This window comes from Rhinoraja longicauda, unplaced genomic scaffold, assembly GCF_053455715.1.
Source record: "Rhinoraja longicauda isolate Sanriku21f unplaced genomic scaffold, sRhiLon1.1 Scf000171, whole genome shotgun sequence".
Lineage (NCBI taxonomy): Eukaryota > Metazoa > Chordata > Chondrichthyes > Rajiformes > Arhynchobatidae > Rhinoraja > Rhinoraja longicauda.
In genome coordinates, this window is record NW_027601389.1 from 8,518 (window position 1) to 33,583 (window position 25,066).

Below are 25,066 nucleotides of genomic sequence, written 5' to 3' on the forward strand. Positions count from 1 at the left end.
CAGTAATGGGTGGGAACAACAGTCTCGGGAATCTTACATCCGCTGGAATTGAAACAACAATCAGAGTTAGCCCCTGAACTGAGGGAGTTTGTTCACCCAGAGAGAGACTGGCATTGGACCCACTCTCAATATTCACTCACCACAGGGATTCATTCATTTATTTCCCCCTCAGAGTCATGCAGCTTGTACAGTGCAGTAATGGCCCTTCAGTCCACAACATCCAGGCTCACTCTTTTGTCAAATCCATTTGCATGTATTTGGACCAAAATTCTTCAGTGCTTTCCCTATTTGACCATTGAAATGATCCTTACACATAATATTTGCACTGATTGCATCTCATCCTTTGGGTGTGTGTTCTGGATAATAAACCACTCCCTGTCCAATTACTGTCACTGATGATCCCAGTCTCCCTGTATCCACACTGTCCCATTACTGTCACTGATGATCCCAGTCTCCCTGTATCCACACTGTCCATTACTGTCACTGATGATCCCAGTCTCCCTGTATCCACACTGTCCATTACTGTCACTGATGATCCCAGTGGACCCACATCCTCTCCCTGTCATATTACTGTCATTGATCACCCCGGTCTCTATCTATTTTCCCTCATTGGCCTGTGTTTCCAATACATTTTCTATGTCATTAACTAACATGATGATCTCTTTGTTTTACCTCTTAAATCTGCACCACCCCACTCTGTGGTTGTCATCATTCTTCCAGTCCCCACTGGTGCACTCAGTGTTGGTACAACCCGTGCTCCTCCAGGGCTGATCCAGGACGGTGTGGTTTACACACGGATCACCGAGTGCGGAGTCTGCGGCTGGGGGCACAATGATGGTCAGAGTTAATGTCCAGTTCAATCAAAGTCACACAGACTCTTGTACCCCCACCCACATCCATTAACATCCGCTGTACTCTATGAAATATAACATCATCACCCAAATAAAGATCTCTGAGGCAGTGTATTCCATGTGGGCATTACTCTCTGGAGATGGCATCTGCCTTCCAAATCTCTTCCCCCCCCCCACCGTAAATATATACCCTCCAGTTTTGTCTGCCTCTGAGGGGAAAGTTTCCTGCACTCTATATTCCTCATTAGTTTATAATATCCCATCTAAATCACCTCAGCCACAGGGAAAATAGGCTTAGCCCTTCCTTGGAGGATTTGGAGAGAGTACAGAAGAGTTTTGCCAGAATGTTGCCTGAATTGGACAGTATTAGATTATTTTAAGCTTGGATTATTTTTCCTTGAGCATCGGACCACAGCTGGCAGGTGGCCTGAGAGAAGTATATAGTGTTTGGGGGGGGGGGGGGGGCACAGACAGGGGAGGATGGAAACTTGCAATACCAGAGGGCAGAGCTTTAAGGTGAGAGGAGAAAGTTTAAAGGAGATTTAGGAGGCAAAATCTGTTTTACATAGAGAGTGGTGGATGCCCAGACTGCACAGCTGAGGTGGTGAATGAAGCAGTTATGGCAGCAAAGTTCATTGGCATTTAGCCAAAAACATGAAGAGGCAGAGAATGGAAGGATATATTTCAAATTGGCATCATGGTCAGTGCAGATGTGTTCTGAAGGGTCAGTACTGGTGCAGATAAAGACCTCATTCAAGTTAAAAAGTCCAAGCTTTGAGCATTTGCCCACCGTCACAAACAAAAAGGCTGATAAATATGCACAGAGCTTACTTCAGACAGGGTGCGGGTGAACCAAGCAAAGTAATCAATGACTGCAGGCGAGTCCATTGTATGTATTAGTGACTCAGGACACACAGGATTTCCACACTACCCTCACATCTCTTGTCCATAGGGAAGAGTCACGTACCTGTACAATATACAGTCTGGCCACGGGGTGTTGGATTCAACTGATACACAAAGTAACTGCTGCAGTCCAGGTTGATGTCCAGGTTGATGCTGCACCCATCTCCAGCCCCGGCCTCTCCACTCCTGGCATTTCCAGCCTTTTTGAAACATATTCTCCAGGTCACCTCCCCCTCTCTTACACTTAGATGGGGACCTGGAATAATGTTTATAAATAGTGTAAAATATACCCTGTCCCACAGTGCTGCATGGGATGTGAATCTGGAGCCAGCAAAACACAGCGATCACAACCCAGTCGTCTGCTCTGCCTTTGTCAGCAGTGAGCTGCTGCCCTCCCCATCCCCACATACACTCCTCACTGCACCCCTGCTCCCTGACACCGGCTCCTGTTACTGGAGGCCTGTGGGCCCGGGTTTGGCAGGAAACCCCAGCCCACATCCTGAATGTGCAGTGATAGCTGGTGAACCTACAGCTCCAGGCCAAACAATCATTAAAATACACACTGTGGGTGACATAGTGGTGCAGCTGGTAGAGCCGCTGCCTCACATCGCCAGAGACCCGGGTTAGATCCTGATCTTGGGAGCTGTCGGAGTAGAGTTTGCAACCTCTTCCTGTGAACATTTGGTTTTAGTTCCGGGTGTCCTCACACATCCAGACTAGTGGATTTGTAAGTTAATTGGCCTCTGTAAATTGCCAGGTGTGCAGGAATGGGATGCAAAAGTGGGATAACAGAGTTAGTGTGAATGGATGATCGATGGTTAGCATAGATAGTGAGCTGAAGGGCCTCTTCCCATGCTGTACCTTTCAATCAATATTCAGTTTTGGATAACTTCAATGCTCATCACATTTGAATTATTATATATTAAACTAAATATGATCAACATCTCCCTAAACCTGAATCATTTTGGTGAGGATTGTGGATCCCCTGGATTGAACAAGACTAGTTTGCTTTGGTTTAGGTTTAAGTTTATTATTGTCATGTGTAGCAAGGCACAGTTAAAATCTTTGTTTTGCCTACCATCCAATCAGATCCGATAAAACTATCAACTATCAACTATCAATAAATACATTCAACTCAAACAATGGGGACGACACAGAGTGCAGACATTATTGCACATTAGTTCCAGAGCCAAGGTTCAATGTCCACAATGGGGTGGAGATGCATCAGACAGTACCCTAGCTTGTGAAAGAACGGTACAGAAGCCTGGTAACAGAGGCAAGGTAGTTGTTCTTCAGTCTGGTGGTGGGCGTTTTCACCCTCTGTGTCCTCTGCCCAATGGGAGCATGGAGGAGGAGGAATGATCGCGGCGGGACGCCTTTAATGGCGTTGGCTGTTTTTTTGTGGCAGCGTGAAGTGTAGATGAAATCAAAAGTGGGGATTCCGGTTTGTGTGATAGACAGGGCTCCATCGACAATTCAGTGAAGCTGCACCCCAGGCTGACGAGCTGGTAAAAACATCAAAAGCCTTTATTTTTCAGCAAAATTCAGACATTTCACCAACTTGAAAAAATAGTGAATATTTTCTGTGGTGAAGGACTGCAGAGAAGATTCTACAAGAACGATACTGAGCATCTGGGCCCCGTGCAACATGCACTCACATGTTTTACTGATGCAGTGGGCAAACATTAGTGGCATTGGAATGTCATATACGATCCGATAGAACTTTATTTATCCCAGGAGGAAAATTGATTTGCCAACAGTCATAAAACACACAATACGGGAAGGTATTGAATTACTGACAGCAATGTATGTAGGTAATGATGTCCCAATTAGAGTCCTACAGCACAGAAGCAGGCCCTTCGGCCCAACTCATCCATGATGACCAAGATGCCTCATCTAAGCTCGTCCCATTTACCGCATTAGACCCATATTACTCTGAAGCTTTCCTATCCATGTAGCCATCCAAATGTCTGCTGTTCCTTCCTACACAAATGTCTTTTAAATTGGATAAAGGGCATATATTACAAATACAATATACATTAGGGAATTAATGAAGAACTTTTAAAATTAATTAGAATAAATATGGTCAAACAATTCAGAACTAAATTTAAAATTAAAGTTTATGTAAATTTAAAAGCAATTATTGTGTGTGGTAATTAATTAATTTGTAGGTTTTGAATTAGGACCCTCATTGGTTTAAGTTGGGAAGGGCGCAGAGAAGATTTGCGAGGATGTTGCCAGGACTCAAGGGTCTGAGTTATAGGGAGAGGTTGGTTAAGTTGGGACTTTATTCCTGAGAGCGCAGGAGACAGGCGTGATCTTGTAGAGGGATATAAAATCCTGGGGCAAATATGTCGGGTGAATGGGGCTTTATTGTGCCCAGAAAGCAGGGGAATCAAGAACCGGAGAACTCAGGTTTAAGGTGAGAGGGGAATGATTTAATAGCAACCAGAGGGACAACATTTAGCACACAGAAGGTGGTGGGCACATGGAACGAGCTGCCAGAAGATGTAGTTGAGGCAGGTACAATAACAATATTTAACAATATTTAAAATACATTTAAGCATGTGCATGGATAGGAAAGGTTTTGAGGGATATGGGCCAAATGGGACTAACTTTCTTCGGCATCTAGTTCACTATGGAGGAGTTGGGCCAAAGGATCTGTTTCTGCGCTGTATGATTCGTTCAATGTGGCCTGATTAATTGATGAACTGTGAGTGTCAGTCGTGTGTCAAGCTCCCTAGATGCAGCTCCTTCACTGGGATGAGTGGAGCTGCTGAAACTACTCCGGGTCTAGTTTGGAACGGCAGCCTGATACCGGGAAAGTCAGGGAGCTGGAGCTCTGCCGCCTCACTCCATGACGATCCAGGGCGGGATCTGAGGAACTGTGGGCAGAAACTCTCAGGGAGGTTGGTTTCAGTGTCCATGCAAAGGGCCGTCTGAAGTGATCGTAGTCATCAGTCTGACCCTCCCTGACAAAAGCTAAGTCCCAAAGTAGCAAACTCTGACCCTACCGTTTAACCAGCGTGGCCTCTTCCCGGAGCAGTGATGCTCTGGAACAGCAGTCTCGGGAATCTTCCATCCGCCAGAACTGAAACAACAATCAGAGAGTCAGCCCCTGAACTGGGGTCTTTTATTCCGTGTGAGAGACCAAGAATTGAGGCCAATCTGTCCGTATCCTTTCCTATTTCAATATTCCCCACTGCCAGATAATCTCCCGTAGAATCCCGGCCCCTATCCTCCCCGTCTCTCACAGTACAGAATTTCAGAGCTCCACACCCCAGTCTTTAATCACTACTCCTCTGTGATGACTGATGACCTGATCTTCCATCATGTCCTCACTGCTCCTCCTCCCTCACTGACTGGGTTTGATTGAATTATTTCCTCACGTTACCTGTTGAATCTGTACCATCCTTCAGCAAGGTTTTCATTAGACTTCCATTGGCCATTTATGCACTGAGTGTTGGAACAATCCGTGCTCCTCCAGGGCTGATCCAGGACGGTGTGGATTACACACGGGTCACTGCATGCGGAGTCTGTGGGTGGGGCACAAGATGATGGGTAGTGTTAGTGTAATGTCCACTTGCCGTCACCCAGCCTCTGATATACCCAGCTGCACCTCCACCGATCTTGGAGCAGAAAATCCTCAGTTTTATTTTCCAAGCAGCAGATCGACCACCCTAAATAAAAGCCTCAGACACGCTCCATTTCAAACATTACCCCATTGCTGTCCCCATCTGTTAACTTGCTGTGGCAGATATATTGGTCTGATACAGTAAATCTTGCATTTATATAGCACCAGTGAAACTCTCTGGCTGCACTGGAGCATGTTAGTGAACTGCATGAGGAGTTTGGCTGCTGTTGTAATGTGGGAAGTCCAGCAACCAATTACTGAAGAACTATGTTTCCACGAACAGTTGATCAATAATGTGTTGTCCGAAATACAAGGAACTGCAAATGTTGGATCACAAACAAAGCACAAAGTGCTGGAGTAACTCAGCGGGTTAGGTAGCATCTCTGGTGATCATGGATGTGTGACACTTCAGACTGGGATCCTTTTGAAGAAAGGTCCTGACCCGAAACGTCACAAATCCGTGTTCTCCAGAAACGCTGCTTGACCTGCTGAGTTACTCCAGCACATTGTGTCTAATATGTGCTGTCATCATGTTCAGGCCCGAACATTGCCATCCATTTCTCCCCTGCACCCCTCTGTCTCCCCTCCACTCTCACCTTTTACTAACACTCCTCCCTTTCCCTCCATGTCTAACCCCTCCCTTTTCTCCCTTCCCCTCAGGGGGGTGAATGAACCACTTTTGAAGCCTGACTTCCTTCAATAAAGGAAGTCTGCTGCCCCACAGTCAGGTCTGTGCCTCCTCCCAGCAGCACAGTGGCCCAGCCAGTGAGACTGCTGCCCCACAGTGCCTCCCTTTTCTCCCTTCCCCTCAGGGGGGTGAATGAACCACTTTTGAAGCCTGACGTCCTTCAATAAAGGAAGTCTGCTGCCCCACAGTCAGGTCTGTGCCTCCTCCCAGCAGCACAGTGGCCCAGCCAGTGAGACTGCTGCCCCACAGTGGCCCAGCCGGTGAGACAGCTGCCCCACAGTGACCCAGCCGGTGAGACTGTTGCCCCCACACAGTGACCCAGCCGGTGAGGCTGCTGCCCCCACACAGTGACCCAGCCGGTGAGGCTGCTGCCTCAGCTCCACATCTCCGATCTTATCGCAGCTTCTGGTGTGGTCTACGTGGAGGCTGCACGATCTGGTGACCACTTGCTTTTCCCAGCTGCTGGGTTTGCCCCTCTTGTGCCAAACATGTTGTGTGGCCACCATGCAATGCCCCAAGTGTCTGGATTAGTGCTGGAGTTTAGGGGTAGATGATGGGAATGTGGGGAGATTAATATGGGATCAGAGTAGGAATGGTGTAAATAGGTTGGCTCACTCTGTGGGCCAATGTTACAGGTATCAATGTGCTCCGAGTCCAAGTTTCCCACCCCAGCCATTCCTGCTTCTCCCCGCTCCGTCTGGGAGAGGGTGGTTGAGGGGGGAGTGGAGTGTGTGTGATTGCAGGAGGGGGAGTGGGGTGGCCGTGGGTCAGCTGGGAGGGGTCGGAATATCTCGGGTGTTGAGGGGGGTTGGGGTGTGGCAGAGGCCGCGCGATATGGTGGGCTGCGGGGTGTGGGGCTGGTTGGGGTGTTCAGCACAGGATGGGATGTGGTGGGGAGTGGGACAGATGGCAGGAGTGGGAAAGACAGGGGGTTAGGGGGTGTGATGGTCGGGAGAGGGGTGTGGGTCCACACTGTCCTGGGGGAATTTTTACTCCTCATGGAATAATAAAAGGAGCCGTCAGCCCAAGGGGCTGTGGCAAATCAGGGTGCAGGGGTAGGGGGCTCAGATTGGTGCTCCGTTGTAAGGCGGTGGGGGCAGGTTGTCAGGAGCCAGGTTCTTTGCCAGAGACATCCTGCCCAGCATCAGTGGTCACCCTCAGCCACAGTGTGTGAGTGGGCTGTGCCGTTCAATGTGGGGCCAGGGGAGGGGTGACCATGGCAGGGATGGGTGACCATGGCAGACAGGGGCAGTTCACCAGGTGGGGAGGGTGAGCAACATTACTGGGAGTGGCAGTGGACAGTGTATTGGTCCAGGTATTCTAGTTGGTAGTATGTGACCCCGACTGTGGACAGGTCACACGTCAGTCATAGGGACAGGGAGTGGGGGCGGGGGGGCATAGGTCATTCACATCGTGGAGGTCACAGGTCACTCTAGGAAGGCGAGTTCCAGACACATCAGCTTGATCAGACTGTGGGAGAGGGAGATCTGCATGTGGGGAGCACTGATCATGGACTGCAACATTCAGCCCTGTGTGTGGGCTGATGACTCGGGACGTCCCAGACTTTACCCCCTCCGCTCCTCAAACACCCTACAAGCTCCACCCCCACCCACACTTTATCAACATGGAGAGCAACATACCTGCACAATACACACTGTAATCTCCGGCTGTCGGCTTCAGAAGATACACAAAATAACCATCACAGTTTTTGATTGTGATTTCCTGATGCTTGAGGCAGGTGTCTCCATTGCTGTTGTCTTTAATCCAGGTGAAACAGACTGTCCTGGTCACCTCCCCATCTCCCACACTGGAATGGAGACCTGCAATGAGGTTTATAAACATTGTAAAATGTACCCGGTCGCTCAGTGCAGCAGGGAATGTGAATCTGGAGCCAGTGTAACACAGCGATCACAACCCAGTCAGTCTCAGTCTCAGTCAGTGGTGAGCTGCTGCCCTCACCCTCCTCTCCCACACTCCCCACAGCAGCACCTGCTCCATGAGACCCTGTGGGTCACTGGGCTCTCGGATGGACACACAGACCCACCCCTGACCTGCCTCAGCCTCAGGCTGATTGGCCATTAAACATCGCAAAGTCTTCAACTTTCACACATATTTACACACAAACATTGCAATTATACAAAACCTATTCAAATAAAATCAGAATATTAAAACAAACAAAGTCAGGTTTTGCAAAAAGTGAATTTGATTAACTTCAAGCAGAGAAGTCTTGTTGCAACTGTGCAGTGTGTTGATGAGGCCACACCCTGGCCACGCTCTCATCTCACGACTATCATCGGGAAGAAAGTGCAGGAGCCTGAAAACTGCGACCTCCAGGTTCAAGAACAGCTTCTTCCCAGCAACTATCAGGCTCTTGAACACTTCACAACACTAACCTCAGCAACCATGATCTTCTATTGATTGTGTCTTTGGTTGCACAACAGACTTTGGTGTTTGCTCTATTACAGTTACCTGGAGTTGCAGTTATTAACAAATACATTGTATTTTTTATTATTCTATTTTATCTGTAGAGCTGTAGAAATCTGGATCACTCTTACCTTTGCCAAAGTACACTCTCGGGAATCTTCACGTTGTCATAACTGAAACAACAAGCAGAGAGTCAGCCCCCGACTGAGGGAAAGATTAGCGACTGGGGTCTAACCATCCAATATAGGTCCAGTGCCAGGAAACCCTTTTTTGCGTTTACAAAATCTCTCTTCCCTTCCTGCTGAATGTGGGAGTTTCTTTTCCCTGTATTCCATTCCCTGTCCCACAATGGGGGCTGATACCATCAATCTAACATGCCTTATTCTCTTCCAGTTACTTAATATATAACAGTAAGTTGCCAATCGGCCCATCGCGATCATACTGGCCCTCACAAACGTTGTCCTTTCAGCCCTCTGCCCCCTCTCCTAAATTCCCCGTAACTCTGCAACTTATTCCCTCTCACCTGCCCATGAATTCCCCATTGATTATTTTGCCACTTGCCTCCATGAGTGGGAGTTCACAGGACCAATTCATCTACCAGCACATATTTGGGATGCTGGAGCACGGGGGGGAAACCCACCCTGGGAAGACCATGCAAATTCCACCAAGAAAGCGCCGGATGCAAGGATCGAACTGAGATCCTTGGAGATGCAAGCACCAGCAATAACTGCATCACATTCTCCCTCACTGACTAGCCTGCGATCAGTTTACCTGCTAAATCTGTACCACCCTTCCTTCAGATTTCCATCATCCATCCATCGGCCACTGCACCGAGTTCTATGACAATTCGAGCTCCTCCAGGGCTGATCCAGGACGGTGTGGTTTACACACGGATCACCGGGCATGGAGTCTGCAGCTGAGGGACAGGATGATGATCAGCGTTAAAGTAAGACTGAGCTAAGTTCACACAAACTCTGGTTCCCCAACCCACCCAACAACCCACCCAACAACCCAGGAGCACCAACAACCTCTGATTTAGAGCCAGTGATAAAAGCAGCACAGAAACGAGTCCAACAATGACCATATCAAGGATTTAGTTTATGTTTGGTATTATAGACAATAGACAATAGACAATAGGTGCAGGAGTAGGCCATTCAGCCCTTCGAGCCAGCACCGCCATTCAATGCGATCATGGCTGATCACTCTCAATCAGTATCCCGTTCCTGCCTTCTCCCCATACCCCCTCACTCCGCTATCCTTAAGAGCTCTATCCAGCTCTCTCTTGAAAGCATCCAACGAACTGGCCTCCACTGCCTTCTGAGGCAGAGAATTCCACACCTTCACCACTCTCTGACTGAAAAAGTTCTTCCTCATCTCCGTTCTAAATGGCCTACCCGTTATTCTTAAACTGTGGCCCCTTGTTCTGGACTCCCCCAGTATTGTCACGCAATATTTCATTCTAGTCTTTTGGCCATCTGGACCAATCGCAAATGCCTCCAATAGGTCCACATCCTTCTGTGTCTTGCCTGTTCACATATCTGTGTAAATGAATCATAATTCCCATGATTGGTTCTGATTCTACCACCTTCTCTGGCTGCACATCCACTCTGCGTGGAAGAACTAAGCATTACAAGTCATACCCTCTAGCCAGTATAAAGGTCAACCAAATGAACACACAAATGATTCCTCCATCTTGTTTTCACTGCCTCACACATTATATTGAAAAAGGGAGCGGGGGAGACCAATGGGCCCATCTGGATGATGCCAGCTCCTGGTGCAGGAACCCCATCATTTCCATTCCGCCCTCATTATTCCCCTTCAGCCCTGCAACTTATTCTCTTTCACACAAGCTATTCAATTCACTTTTCAGAGTCATATATCATGGAAAAGGCACTTCAGCCCAACCTGCCCACACTGGCCAGCATGTCCCAGCTACACTGGTCCCACCTGCTCACGTTTGGCCCGTTATCATTGTATTTTTAATATAAATTACTTAATATAAATCTTGTACAGGTGCAAGCTGTATTGAAGGGAGCTGATTGGGCAAAGAGAAGCTGGCCATGCTGATTGAGGAATCTAGGACCAGAGTCAATCCTTTCAGGGGTGGGTCTGAAGAGATCTAAATGGAGACGGAGGTATAATATTTGTAACTTTCTCCTGCAAATCAAATTAAAATTGGAGGAATAGTGGAAGTGAAGGTGGTTATCTAATAACAAGATCATTATCAACTGGGTCAATGAGCCAAGCAACAGCAGATAGATATTAATGCAGATAAATGCGAGCTGTTGCATTTTGGTAAGACAAGCCAGGCAGGACTTACACAGAGAGACTGAGGGGTACAGGTATATAATTCCAATGAAGTGGCGATACAGGTAGACCAGGAAATAAAGAAGGTGGAGACACAAGACACTGCAGATGCTGGAATATAGAGCAAAAAACAAAGTACTGGACAAACTCAGTGGGCCAGGCAGCACCGTTGAATAAATGGACAGAAGACGATTTGGATGAGGCCCCTACAGACTGATTGGAAAGCAGTAAAAGAGGTGAGGGTGGGGGCGGGACAAAGCCTGGCAAGTGAAAGATGGATGCAGGTGAAGGGTGGGAGATTGGCAGATGGAAGAAACACTCAGCAGATTGAGCAAAGAGAAATAGATTAAACGTTTCAAGTTAAGACACTTCATTCAAAAAGTGCAAGTTAAAACCTTTGCATATTGATAAACTTTTTAGAATGTGGAAAGACAGCAGTCAATTTCTAGAGTGCATCGCCCACAAACTGCAACAGGATGTCGAACAATAATGTGTTTAATGACAATAACAGGACAATACCACAAAGACAGAACTCTTGCAGTTTACTTGGAGCATGGCTGGGGAGTTCAGTAGAGCTCCTCTCCTTGAGCAAAGCTGCCTCGGCACTGATGTGGAAATCAGCCTATTGTCGATCTGGAGTCTCTGACGCACCAACCAGACACAGGGGATGGGAGTACCGAAGATGCTGGCAGCAATTCCAGAAGGGACAGGGGCAATAATGGTTGTGTGAACAAACTGAAGGGAGAGACATGGGTCTGCTGGGTGGACGAAGCAGGGACTGGGGCAGAAACAAAATGTTCCATTGGCAAATATTAATTGATATTAGTTTAATGCAGTAGGGATTCACCAGGATATTTTTAAGGCAGAGATAGATAGACGGATTCTTGATTAGTACGAGCATCTGGAGTTATGGGGAGAAGGCAGAAAAATGTAGTTCAGAGGGAAAGATAGTTCAACCATGATTGAATGGCAGAGTAATTTTGATGGTCCGGATGGCTTAATTCTGCTCTATCACTTATGAACTTGAATCACGGACAAGTCGCACCCTGGCCACTCCCTCTTTTAAATCAAGGACGAGTTGCACCCTCTTCCTCTTCTCCCCTCTCCTATCAGACAAAAGGTATAGAAATGTGAAAACGCACACCTCCAGATTCAGGGACAGTTTCTTCCCAGCTGTTATTAGGCAATTGAACCACTCTACCACAACAAGAGAGCAGTCCTGAACTACTATCTAACTCACTGGAAGCCCTAGGGCCTTACTGGCTTTATTTTGCATTAAATGTTATTCACGTTATTCCCTCTATCATGTATCTGTACACTGTGGATGGCTCAATTGTAATCATGCATTGCCTTTCCGCTGATTATTTAACACATAAAAGCTTTTCACTGTACTTCGGTACACATGACAATAAACTAAACTCAACACAACTCAGAATGTTACTTGGGCTTGAGGACTGAGTTATCGGGAGTGGTTGGATAGGCTGGGACTTTTTTCTTTGAAGCATTGGTGGCTGAGGAGTGACCTTATTGAGGTGCACAAGAACATGAGTATTTCTCCTCTGTTTTTACAGAGGCAAAAGACAGGAGGACGGCAGTCAATGGAAGAAAATTGAGAGCAATTTACCGTCAAATAGATACTTATGGTCCTAACGGTATCAAGGTAGACAAATGTCCCGGGCCGGATCAGATATACCCGAGAACACTGTGGGAAGCCAGAGAGCAAATTGTGGAAGCCCTGGCTGAAATTTATGAGTCATCATTAAATACAGGAGGTGCTGGAAGACTGGACAGTGGCAAACATTGTGCCTCCAATCACGAAAGGCTGCAGGGAAAAGGCTGGAAACTATAGGCCAGTGGTCTTAACACTTCTGTTAAGTTACTAGTGAGTATTTCTGAGTGATAGGATATGTATGCATTCAGATAGACAAGGGCTGATTCGCGAGAGTCAGCATGGTTTTGTATGTGGGAGGTCGTGTCTCACAAATCTGAATGATTTTTTTGAGGATGTGACCAAAAAGGATGATGAGGGCAAAGTTGTGGATGTTGTATCTATGAACTTCAGCAGAGCATTTGACAAGGAGCAGAGCATGTAGCAGCAGGCAGCAGCAGCAGCAGCAGCAGCAGCAGCAGCAGGCAGCAGCACCAAGCTGTGTTGCTTGGGAAGTATTGTGTGGGGATTGTGTGGGGATAGTAAGGAGTAAAACCTGTGTGATCTCCCGGACAAGTTTCGATCGCCTAGCTTGGGGTCAGAGAGGAATTTCCCGGATTTTTTTTTTCCAAATTGGCCTGGGTTTTTAATCCGGTTTTTTGCCTCTCCCAGGAGATCACTCAGTTCTTTGGGGTGGACGGTTGGAGCGGTTGGAGCAGCGGCCGGGCGGTAGGTTTAGTAACCGAGCACGGGACTTTGTTTGGGGAGTATGAGTGCCTGGGCAGTTTATTGTTCTGGGTGTCGGATGTGCGGAATCTGGGAGTCTGATAGTCTTCCAGACATCCACATCTGCGCCAGGTGTGACGAGATGGGGCTCCTAAGGGACCGTATTAGGAACCTGGAGCGGCAGATTGATGACCTCCGTCTGGTCAGGGAGAGTGAGGAGGTTATAGATAGGAGTTACAGAGAGGTGGTCACTCCAAGACCACGGGAGGTAGACAAGTGGGTCATGGTTAGGGGGGGCAAGGAGCAGAGGCAGGGACTAGGGAGTACCCCGGTGGCTGTACCCCTTGGAAATAAGTACTCCTGTTTAAGTACTGTTGGGGGGGACAGCCTACCTGGGGGCAGCGACGGTGCCTGGGCCTCTGGCAAGGAGCCCGGCCCTGTTGCTCAGAAGGGTAGGGAAAGGAAGAGGAGAGCGATAGTAATAGGGGACTCTATAGTGAGGGGGTCAGATAGGCGTTTCTGTGGACGCAGTCGGGAGACCCGGATGGTGGTTTGCCTCCCTGGTGCCGGTGTCCGGGATGTGTCTGAGCGTGTCCAGGATATCCTGAAAGGGGAGGGAGAGGAGCCAGAGGTCGTGGTACATATAGGTACCAACAATATAGGTAGGATAAGGGAAGAGGTCCTGAAAGGAGAATTTAGGGGGCTAGGAAGAGAGTTTAAAAAAAAGGACTTCCAAAGCAATAATCTCAGGCTTACTGCCTGTGCCACGCGATAGTGAGAATAGGAATGGAGTGAGGTGGAGGATAAATACGTGGCTGAAGAACTGGTGCAGGGAGCAGGGTTTCAAGTTTCTGGATCATTGGGACCTCTTCTGGGGGAAGTATGACCTGTACAAAAAGGACGGGTTGCATCTGAACCTGAGGGGAACCAATATCCTGGCGGGGAGATTTGCTAAGGTAATTGCGGAGACTTTAAACTAGTACGGTTGGGGGGAGGGACTCAAACACAGATAGCTAATAGGCAGTGTGTGAGGCAGGAGGCAGAAAAGGGAAACACTCAGACCCAATATGTAGGAGAGAAAGAAGGGAAAAGAAATAAACTGAGAATAAGAAATGATGGGTCCCTTAAATGTGTATATTTTAATGCTAGGAGCATTGTAAGAAAGGTGGATGAGCTTAGAGCCTGGATTGACATCTGGAAATATGATGTTGTGGCGATCAGTGAAACATGGTTGCAGGAGGGTTGCGATTGGCAATTAAATATTCCAGGATTTCATTGTTTCAGATGTGATAGAATCGGAGGGGCAAGAGGTGGGGGTGTTGCATTGCTTGTCAGGGAGGATATCACAGCAGTGCTTTGGCAGGACAGTCTAGAAGGCTCGATTAGGGAGGCTGTTTGGGTGGAACTCAGAAATGAGAAAGGTTTAGCAACACTTATAGGGGTGTATTATAGACCGCCAAATAGGGAACGAGAATTGGAAGAGCAAATATGTAAGGAGATAGCAGATATTAGTAGTAAGCACAGAGTAGTGATTGTGGGTGATTTCAATTTTCCGTATATAGACTGGGAATCACATTCTGTTAAAGGGCTGGATGGTTTGGAGTTTGTAAAATGTGTGCAGGATAGTTTTTTGCAGCAATACGTAGAGGTGCCTACCAGAGAAGGGGCAGTGTTGGACCTCCTGTTAGGAAATGAGACGGGTCAGGTGACGGAGGTATGTGTTGAGGAGCACTTTGGGTCTAGTGATCACAATGCCATTAGTTTCAATATCATTATGGAGAAGGTCAAATCTGGACCAAGGGTTGAGATTTTGGATTGGAGAAAGGCTAATTTTGAGGAGATGAGAAAGGATTTAAAAGGAGTGAAATGGAAATTTTTGTTTTATGAAAAGGATATAATAGAGAAATGGAGGATATTTAAAGGTGAAATTTTGAGAGTACAGCGTCTTTATGTCCCTGTTCGGTGGAAAGGAAAGAATAAAAAAGGTTCTAAAAGTAAACCTAGCAATTATAGACCTGTTAGTTTGACGTCTGTGGTGGGAAAATTAATGGAAAAGATACTTAGGGACAATATATATAATTATTTGGATAAACAAGGCCTGATTAGAAACAGTCAACATGGATTTGTGCCTGGAAGGTCATGTTTGACTAATCTTCTTGAATTTTTTGAAGAGGTTACCAGGGAAATTGATAAGGGCAAGGCTGTGGATGTTGTCTATATGGACTTCAGTAAGGCATTTGACAAGGTTCCACATGGAAGGTTGATTAAGAAGGTTAAATCGTTGGGTATTAATAGTGAGGTTGCAAGATGGATTCAACAATGGCTGAATGGGAGATACCAGAGGGTAATGGTTGACAATTGTATGTCAGGTTGGAGGCCAGTGTCCAGTGGAGTACCCCAAGGATCTGTGTTGGGTCCACTGTTGTTTGTCATTTACATTAATGATCTGGATGATGGTGTGGCAAATTGGATTAGTAAATATGCAGATGATACTAAGATAGGTGGTGTAGTTAATAATGAAGTAGAGTTTCAAAGTCTACAGAGAGACTTGGGCCTTTTGGAAGGGTGGGCTGAAAGATGGCAGATGGAGTTTAATGCTGATAAGTGTGAGGTGCTGCATTTTGGTAGGACAAATCAAAATAGGACGTACAGGGTAAATGGTAGGGAATTGAGGAATGCAGTGGAACAGAGGGATCTGGGAATAACTGTGCATTGTTCCCTGAAGGTGGAATCTCATGTGGATAGGGTGGTGAAGAAGGCGTTTGGTATGCTTGCCTTTATAAATCAGAGCATCGAGTATAGAAGTTGGGATGTAATGTTAAAATTGTACAGGGCATTGGTGAGGCCGAATCTGGAGTATGGTGTGCAGTTCTGGTCGCCAAATTATAGGAAGGATGTCGACAAAATGGAGAGGGTACAGAGGAGATTTACTAGAATGTTGCCTGGGTTTCAGCACTTAGGCTACAGAGAGAGGTTGAACAGGTTGGGTCTTTATTCTTTGGAGCGTAGAAGGTTGAGGGGGGACTTGATAGAGGTTTTTAAAATTTTGAGAGGGACGGACAGAGTTGACGTGGGTAGGCTTTTCCCTTTGAGAGTGGGGAAGATTCCAACAAGGGGACATAGCTTCAGAATTGAGGGACAAAAGTTTAGGAGTAACATGAGGGGTAACTTCTTTACTCAGAGGGTGGTGGCTGTATGGAATGGGCTTCCGGTGGAAGTGGTGGAGGCAGGCTCGATTTTATTATTTAAGAGTAAATTGGATAGGTATATGGATAGGAGGGGATTAGAGGGTTATGGTCTGAGTGCAGGTAGATGAATCTAGGTCAGGGAGAATGGTCGGCGTGGACTGGTAGGGCCGGACAGGCCTGTTTCCATGCTGTAGTTGTTATATGGTTATATGGTTATAAGGTCCCACGTGGTAGGCTGGTCTGGAAGATTAGATCACATGGGATCCAAGGATAGAAAGCTGAATGGGTGGAAAATTGGCTTCATAGAAGGAAGCAAAGAGTTGCTGGTGGAAGGTTCTTTCTCAGACTGGAGGCCTGTGACTAGTGGTGTGCTTAAAGAATCGGTGCTGGGCCCATTACTGTTTGTCATTTGAATCAATTATTTGGAAGATAACTTTCATGGCAAGATTGCAGATGATACAAAAGTGGGCGGTATTTCAGATTGTGAAGATAGATGTCAAAAATTGCAGCTAGACCTTGATCGGTTTGCCAGGTGCGTGAAGGAAATAATACAGAGCAATGTGAGGTGTGGCATTTTGAGAAATCTAACATGGAGCTGGACCTACAGAGTGAATGGTAGGGCTCTAGGGCGTGCTGTGGAGCAAAGGGATCTAGGAGTGCAGGTGTATGGTTCCATGAAGGTGCAGGCACAGGTGGATAGGGCGGTCAAAAAGGCTTTTGGCACATTGGCTTTCATCAGAGTATTTAGAGTTTGGGATGTTTTGTTGCAGTTATAGATGACATAGGTGAGGCCACATTTAGAGTATTGTGTTCCGTTCTGGGCACCTTGATTCCGTTAGCCTTTAAGAGCTAAATCTAACTCTCTCTTGAAAACATCCAGTGAATTGGCCACCACTGCCTTCTGTGGCAGATAATTCCGCACATTCACAACTCTCTGGGTTAAAAAGATTTTCCTTATCTGAGTCCTAAGCCCTTATTCTTAAACTATGACCCCTGGTTCGGGAAACCCCAAAATTGGGAACATTTTTCCTGCATCTAGTTTGTCCAATCCTTTAAGAATTTTATATGTTTCTACAAGATCCCCTCTCAGCCTTCTAAATTCCAGTGAATATAAGCCCAGTCGATCCATTCTTTCAGTATATGTCAGTCCCGCCATCACGGGAATTAACCTGATGAACTTAAGCTGCACTCCCTCTGTAGTAAGAATGTCCTTCCTCAAATTAGGAGACCAAAACTGCACACAATATTCCAGGTGTGGTCTCACCAGAGCCCAGTGCAACTGCAGTAGGACCTCCTTGCTCCTAATCTCAAATCCTCTTGCTATGAAGGCCAACATGACAGTTGCTTTCTTCACTGCCTGCTTTACCTGCATGCTTACTTTCAGTGACTGGTGTACAAGGACATCCAGGTCTAGTTGCCCCTCCCCTTTTCCTAATCTGACAACATTCAGATAATAATGTGCCTTATTGTTCTTGCCACCAAAGTGGATAACCTCTCATTTATCCACATTATCCTGCATCTGCCCACTCACCCAACCTATATAATTCAACCCGCAGCCTCATAGCATTCTCCTCACAGCTCACACTGCCACCCAGCTTTGTGTCATCCACAAACCTGGAGATGTTACATTTAATTCCTTTGTTTAAATCGTTAATATATACTAGACCAAGTGGACCGGCTGGGCCCAAACCTCTCCTGCATTGGTGCAGCACCCTCGCATCCCCCCTCTCCTCCCGAGGTGGAGGAGAGGAGGGGAGGGGTGGAGGGGGAGGAGAGGAGGGGGGAAGAGAGGAGGAGGAAGAGAGGAGGGGGGAAGAGAGGAGGGGGGAAGAGAGGAGGGGGGAGGAGAGGAGGGGGGAAGAGAGGAGGGGGGAAGAGAGGAGTGGGGAAGAGAGGAGTGGGGAAGAGAGGAGGGGGGAAGAGAGGAGGGGGAGGGGGGGAGGGAGCGAAGCAGGGAGGGGAGAAGGAGGGGGGAAGGGGGGTGAGTGGGTGGAGGGGGGGAGAGAGGGGGAGGGGGGGAGAGAAGGGGAGAGGGGAGGAAAGAGGGGGAGGGGGAAGAGGGGGGGAAGGGAGGGGGAAGAGGGGGGGAAGGGAAGGGGGGGAGAAGGGGGGGAAGGGGGGGTGGGGGGAGGGGGGTGCTGCACCAATACAGGAGAGGTTTGGGCCCAACGGGTCCACTTGATCTAGTAATCAATACATTTCCTGAAACATGGGTGTCGTCACTGCTCTATTCCATTTCTCTAATTTTAGGCTTTGGCTGCGGTTCCCTAACACCACATTCGCACAATCCACATCCCTATTCACTAGTTATTAGCCGGGGTGGGAGCTGCTTTATAACCTCACCGTCCACCCTGGGTAGTTCTACAGAACTGGCAAAATTTGCAGCAAAGCGTCAACTACGGTTCTCTGAAGCACCAATTGCCACTTTTGATTGTTGTAGTTGACATACGAAAGAAGAAGTTATTAGCCCTCACTATTTCTTCCCCTACAATGCCGTTGTCTTCAGCTGAGACAGGAGAGATTTAAGAGGGACTCAGACACAACCTTTTCAGTCAGAGGGTAGTCAGTATCTGGAATGAGCTGCCAGAGGAAGCTATGGAAGGGGATACAAAAAAAGCCCCTTAAAAGACATGTTGACAGATATACGAGTAGGAAGAGCTTAGAGGGCTTTGGGCCAAATGCAGGCAAATGGGACTAGGCCACTATACCTACTTGATCGGCGTGGACAAGGTGGTGAAGGGCCTGTTCCTGTACCGTACACCTCTGGAAATAAAGACAATGAACTGGGGCCACAGTTAGATGTGGGCTTATGGCAGTGGTCATGTCTTAGTGTTGGGAGGAGAAGCTGCTGAACTTTGCTAGATACAGGTTTCATAGGAGACCTAAAATACAAAGATGCCCAGGCACTGGTGATTGGGAATTTCAACAGCATTTTCACCAACTGGGAACCACTGCAAGGAAGGGGAGAGATGTAGAAGTATTCTCAGAGTACACTGAGGAGGAAATATAGAACATAAAACAGTACAGCACGGAAACAGGCCCTTCAGCCCACAATGTCTGTGTCAAACATAATCCCAAGTTAGGCTAATCTTCTCTGTCTGCACATGACCTATATGCCTCCATTACTTGCCTATCTATGTGCATCTAAACGCTTCTTAAACACCACTATCATATCTGCCTCCACCCACTGCAGTGCGTTCCACACACCCACCAGCCTCTGTGTAAATAAATACTTGCCCTGCATATCCTCTTTAAATTTTGCCCGTGTCAACTTAAAACTATGCTCTCCGGACCTTAACATTTCAATTCTGGTCAAAAGGTTATCACCACTCAATTTACAACAGCAGCTTGTAGGCAATACAAAGCAGGGGGAGTCAATCATGGAGAACAGAGTGAAGACTTGGAACAAATATGTTCCCATTAAAGAATTGGAGACTCTAATCCAAGAGGCACACAGATCTCGAGGAAAGCATGGGGTTGGCCAAAGCAAAAATAGGGAGATTTAGGATAGATGCCAAGAGACGAAAAATTAGATACGGAGAGGAGGTGCAGAGGATTTGGGTTTACAAGGTCAACCAGAAGACACTGGGTGAAGAACACTGACATATAAGCAACAAAGGCACTTGAGATGTTGTGTAAAGTATGGAGAATGAAAAAATGGAAAGAAAATAGAGAGCTGTGTCGTTGTCCAGACAACAGCCTGTATTTGAAAGCAGTGTGCAGTTCTAAACAAACCTCTTTTTTAGTTTAGTTTAGAGATACCGCGCTGAAACACGCCCTTTGGCTCACCAAGTCCATACCCGACCAGCGATCCCTGCACACGAACACTATCCTACACATTAGGGACAATTTACAATTATACGAAGCCAATTAGCCGACAAACCTCGACATGTTTGGCGTGTGGGAGGAAACCAAAACACCCGTAGAAAACCCACGCAGGTCACGAGGAGAACGTACAAACTCCATGCAGACAGCAGCCAGAGTCAGGTTCGAACCCGGGTATCTAACGCTGTGAGGCAGCAATTCTACCGCTGCACTACCATGCCACCCTTTGCACTGGTCTTTCACAAAAGGGGGTAGTGGTATCAGCTGTGACGTTGAGGCGGTGAAAGTGAAATAATGTGCAAGAATGGAGCTGATAGCGATATCAGTTTTGTAGAATCTTTAATTTAAACAGCCCATCACACTTATACAGAATAGAGAGATTGGCGGAGAAGTTGCATCAGCTGAATAAGTGGAAAGCAAAGCTGCCTGCTCCTTCATATCAATATTGCTGCCTTTTCAAACTTGCTGTCTCTACTCTTTTTAATCCGTTCTAATATTCTGTGTCAAATTTTCATTAGTCATGGCCCATTTGCACTGAATAGATACATTGCTATTGCTCCTCTACAGACAATATATAAATCCCAATTCTTCTTGCCGTACACAACACACAGTTTACCCGTTGGAAATTACTCACTCAGAGAACCCAGGATCAGTAGCAGAACCCTCATTTCACCAGGTGACATTCTGCAAATGAAAGCACAGAATTAAAATCAGAGAGACATGAGGTACAAGGGTCTTGTGCAAGCTGTAAAGTGGGACAGCAATTAATAGTGGGTGAAACACATGACTCCCTGACTGGGAGATCTACAGACAAACGTGAGATCTCCATCTCAGCGTTGTACAGGAAAATCAATTAAAATCAATTAACATGAGTTAAGATTCTGAGATTGATCAAGTGGTGATGTCTTCTTACCTGATTCTGCAGAGGTGCTGCTGCCTGGGATGGAGGGAGATGAGACCACCTGCAACCTCCTCAGTCCTGGGGACTCTACCGTGAGTGTTGACAGACTCAGGGACAGCTCACCGACTACCTTCCACATCCGCTTCCCGAGTGAATAACTGCAGGGCTGGATAACAGTGCAGCCGATGTGGGTTTGGGGAAAACATGCAAAGCAGACAAACCAACACCTATTCTGTGTCAGTGGAATGAAGAGTCCATTGTTTCCAGTCAACTTTCTCTAAGAACCGCAGATCAGTGAAGGGTCAGCACTGAGCAGGGGGCTGCAATTGTAACAGACAAATGTATTAGAGAGGAAATGCACTGTAGGTCCTGTATAAATCCTGCCCAATGACCAGCTGACCATTATTACACAGAGGGCCATACTGGAACAGAAATGGAGATGTGTTAACAGAGGGAGTAGTTGTAGTATAAACACTGCTAGTGGACTGAGTATTGGAAATGTAATGGACAGTGCGAGCTAGAGAGGGTGCAGCCACAGAATAAATCCCAGCCACGTTAGTACTGGGTCAGTATGTGACACTGAGCTGTGTATATGGGAACTGGAACAGAGAGGAAATTGGAGAGAATTTTATCAGATTTATTCTCCACTCCAGCATCATCCCACATGGCAGCATTGAGCTGTGTGGTGGATCTACAGTGAACAGAGAGGGCTGCAAAAGGAAACTGGCAGGATCATTCCTGTTGTACTAAAACATGTTGCATCGGATATTGGTGTCTTGCTCCGGTCCCAGAACAGACAGTAAACAGGACATTGGCAGCTGAAGCACAACTATGGCCTGCAAACAGACTCTTTGGCCACACTTCCGTTTGCCTCTGCCTGACCATAATTATCCCTCTCATCCTTTCCGATCCATGAACCTGTCCAAAAGGCTTTTAAATGTCATAATTGTTCCTGCCTTTACCACTCCTGGCAATTCGTTCCATACATCCATCACCCTCTGTGTGAATAAAACTGTCTCTCACGTCCTATTGAAATCTTTCCCTGCTCACATTAGGACATAGAATAGTACATCACAGAAACATCACCATGGCCCACAATGTCCATGCCGAATGCAGCACGATAAAATTAATCATATCTCCTTGCAAAAGATGTTATAGAGGTATATAAAATCATGAGGGCAATAAATAGGGTAAATGTGCATGGTCTTTTCCCAAGTGTTGGGGAATCAAGAACCAGTGGACATAGGTTTAAGGTAAGAGGGGAAAAAATTAACAGGAACCTGGGAGCAATTTTTCCACTCAGAGGATGGTGGGTAAATGGAACATGGTGCCGGTGGATGTAGTTGAAGCAGGACTATAACGGTATTAAAAAGATATTTGGACAGGTACATGGAAAGGTTTAGAAGGAAATGGGCCAAGCCCGGGCAAATGGGACTACCTGAACTAGGGGATCTTAGCCGACATTAATGAATTGGGCCGAAGGGTTTTTTCCCTGCTGCATGACTACATATGATTAATATCCCTCCATTCTCTGCAGGTCCATGAGCCTATCTGTAAACCTCTCCGATGCCACTATTATATCTGCTTCCTCACCACCCAAGGCAGGATGTTCCAGGCACCCATCACCCTGTGTAAAAAAAACTAGACCTACACATTTACTTTAAACTTTGTCTCTCTCACTTTAAATCTATTCCCTCTAGTGTTTGACAATTTCGCATTGGGAAAGTAAGTCTAACTGACTAGTCTCTCTATACCTCTCGTAACTTTATATACTTCTATCAGCTATCCTCTCCTTGTAGGTAATAGCCCATAATCCAGCCAGACATTAAACCCATTGCATCCAGCTTTAGTCAGCCTATAGAGGCCTCCAACCTCTGCCTTGGTAAAATGAATGCAACCATCAATCTTACCTATGCCCCTCGTGATTTAATAAACCTCGGCAAGGTCACCCCTCAGCCTCCTTCACTCCAAAAAAGAAACAGCCCCCACGCATCCAGGCTCTCCTCACCTCTTGAGCACTCCTGTCCCGGCAACATCCTTCTGCAGCCTCTCTATCTCAATCACATTCTTCCAATAGCATGGTGACCAGAAATGCACATGATACTCATGTAGTCTCACTAATGTTCTATCCAGATGTAACGTGATGTCCTAACTCTTCACTCATGTCCTGTCCAATGAAGGCAACAACACCATATGTCTACTTCACCACTTTGTCTACACAAAGTATCATATTCAAGAAAGTATGTATTTGTCCCCCTGGGTTCCCTGAAAGTGGTGTAAAGCTGCAAAGAGTGCAGAGAAGATTTAAGAGAATGTTGCCAGGATTTGAGGGCCTGAGCTATTCGGAAAGGTTGGCTAGGCTAGGAGTTTATTCCATGGAGTTCATGAGGTGATCGTACAGGGACGTACAAAATCACGAGGGGGGTAGATGGGGTGGAATGCACAGAGTCTTTTATCCAGAGCAGGGGCGTGAAGAACCAGAGAACATGTTTAAAGCGAGAAGAGAAAGATATAATAGGAACCTGAAAGGCAACATTTTCACTCAGTGATATTTGGAACGTTTTGCCAGAGGAGATACTTGAGGTCGGTATGATAACACCATTTAAAAGACATTTGGAAAGGTATATGGACATGAAACGTTTACAGTATGTGAAACTGTAAGTGACAGGGCCCATGAGAGTAAATAACACTAAATGACAGGGTCCAGGAATGTAAGTAACACGGTAAATGACAGGCCCAGAGGAGAAACACAGTAAATGACAGGACACAGGAGTTTAACACTGTAAATGACAGGGCCCAGGAGTGTAACACTGTAAATGACAGGACCAAGGAGAGTAACACTGTAAATGACAGGACGGCAGAGGCTATCACAACATTTCAGAAGTATCTAGATGAGCACTTGAATCACCAAGGCCTAGAAGGTGACAGATCATATGTTGATATCTGGGAATGATATAAATTGATACATAATGATCAGTATGGACAAGGTGAACTGAATGGCCTGTATCCGTGCTGTATGACACTTTGACTCTATCAGTTGAAGCCTGGGGTAGGTCAGATACGAATGCATTGACACAGGGCAGGCAATCTACTTTTGTTCCTGTTTTGCTGTGTTCCTGTGAGAAGACACAGAGTGATCTTGGCAGTCATTGATGGAGGATTCTAATTCAATGATAAACATTGCAGTGGTGGAACAGCAGAAAAGGACACAGGAAATTCACTCCTTGGTCGAGCAGGCCAGAACTTTATAACTCGGCGTTTAGGAAGATGAGGGGTGATATTATAGAGGCGTATCATTTCATGAGAGGAATACACAGTATAAATGCACAGTCTTTTTCCCCAGAGTAGGGGGAATCAAAACCAGAGGCCATGGATTGAAGGTGAGGGGGGAAAGATTGAATAGAAAGGAACCTGAGGGGCAACTTTTTTTTTTAAATGCAAAGGGTGGTAGGTATATGGAACGAGCTGTCAGTGGAGGTAATTGAGACAGCTACTTTCGCAACAAGTACATGGATAGGATAGGTCGGTGTGGACATGTTGGGCCAAAAGGCTTGTTTCCACACTGTATGACTCTATGACTCTCCCAGTCCGAGCTCCCTCTCTCACCTCAGCCTTGCTTCCATCCGTTGCTGAATGTTCCTGTGACTTTTCCCCGGCCGTTTTCTCTGCCTCAGACATGGAGAGTCCATTGTTCTCAGTCAGTGAGCTTCCTAAAACAAACACAATACTAAGAAGCATCATTGGACAGAGGGCTCTGACTATTGGATCTTTAATGGATAGAGGATGTTGAAGAATATCTAATGGACACATCCATACAACACCACGGGCAATGCAATGGATCTTCTATAATTATAATGAACAAATATAATCGAACTGCCCACCAAAGAAGTGTCCAATCCAACCAACACCAATTCCATGCTTAAAAATGGCACCAGCTCCTCCCACGCTTCTTCATGTAATCCCAGCACACT

The 25,066-nt window shown here is 46.6% G+C and overlaps 1 protein-coding gene across 1 annotated transcript; it reads right to left on the bottom strand.

Moving 5' to 3' along the window:
* Positions 1-207: 207 nt before the first annotated feature.
* LOC144590379 (uncharacterized) lies at positions 208-24,773 on the bottom strand. The gene is made up of 8 exons (XM_078395030.1): positions 24,702-24,773; positions 20,868-20,878; positions 8,632-8,673; positions 7,717-7,961; positions 5,149-5,290; positions 4,769-4,845; positions 1,819-2,010; positions 208-820 (listed from the first exon to the last, which is right to left on the bottom strand). The coding sequence occupies exons 1-8, from the start codon at positions 24,771-24,773 to the stop codon at positions 669-671; spliced, it is 933 nt and encodes a 310-aa protein (XP_078251156.1). The 3' UTR covers positions 208-668.
* Positions 24,774-25,066: the final 293 nt, after the last annotated feature.

Bases quoted from the DNA above. Each gene is read 5' to 3' on its own strand.
- LOC144590379 (XM_078395030.1), bottom strand. From the start codon at position 24,773: ATGTCTGAGGCAGAGAAAACGGCCGGGGAAAAGTCACAGGAACATTCA. The intron at 7,962-8,631 runs GTAAGAGTGATC...CACTGGCTCCAG, and splicing joins GAGAGTGTACTTTGGCAAAG to ATTCACATTCCCTGCTGCAC. The intron at 4,846-5,148 runs GTAACGTGAGGA...TTGTTGTTTCAG, and splicing joins GGATGGTACAGATTCAACAG to TTCTGGCGGATGGAAGATTC.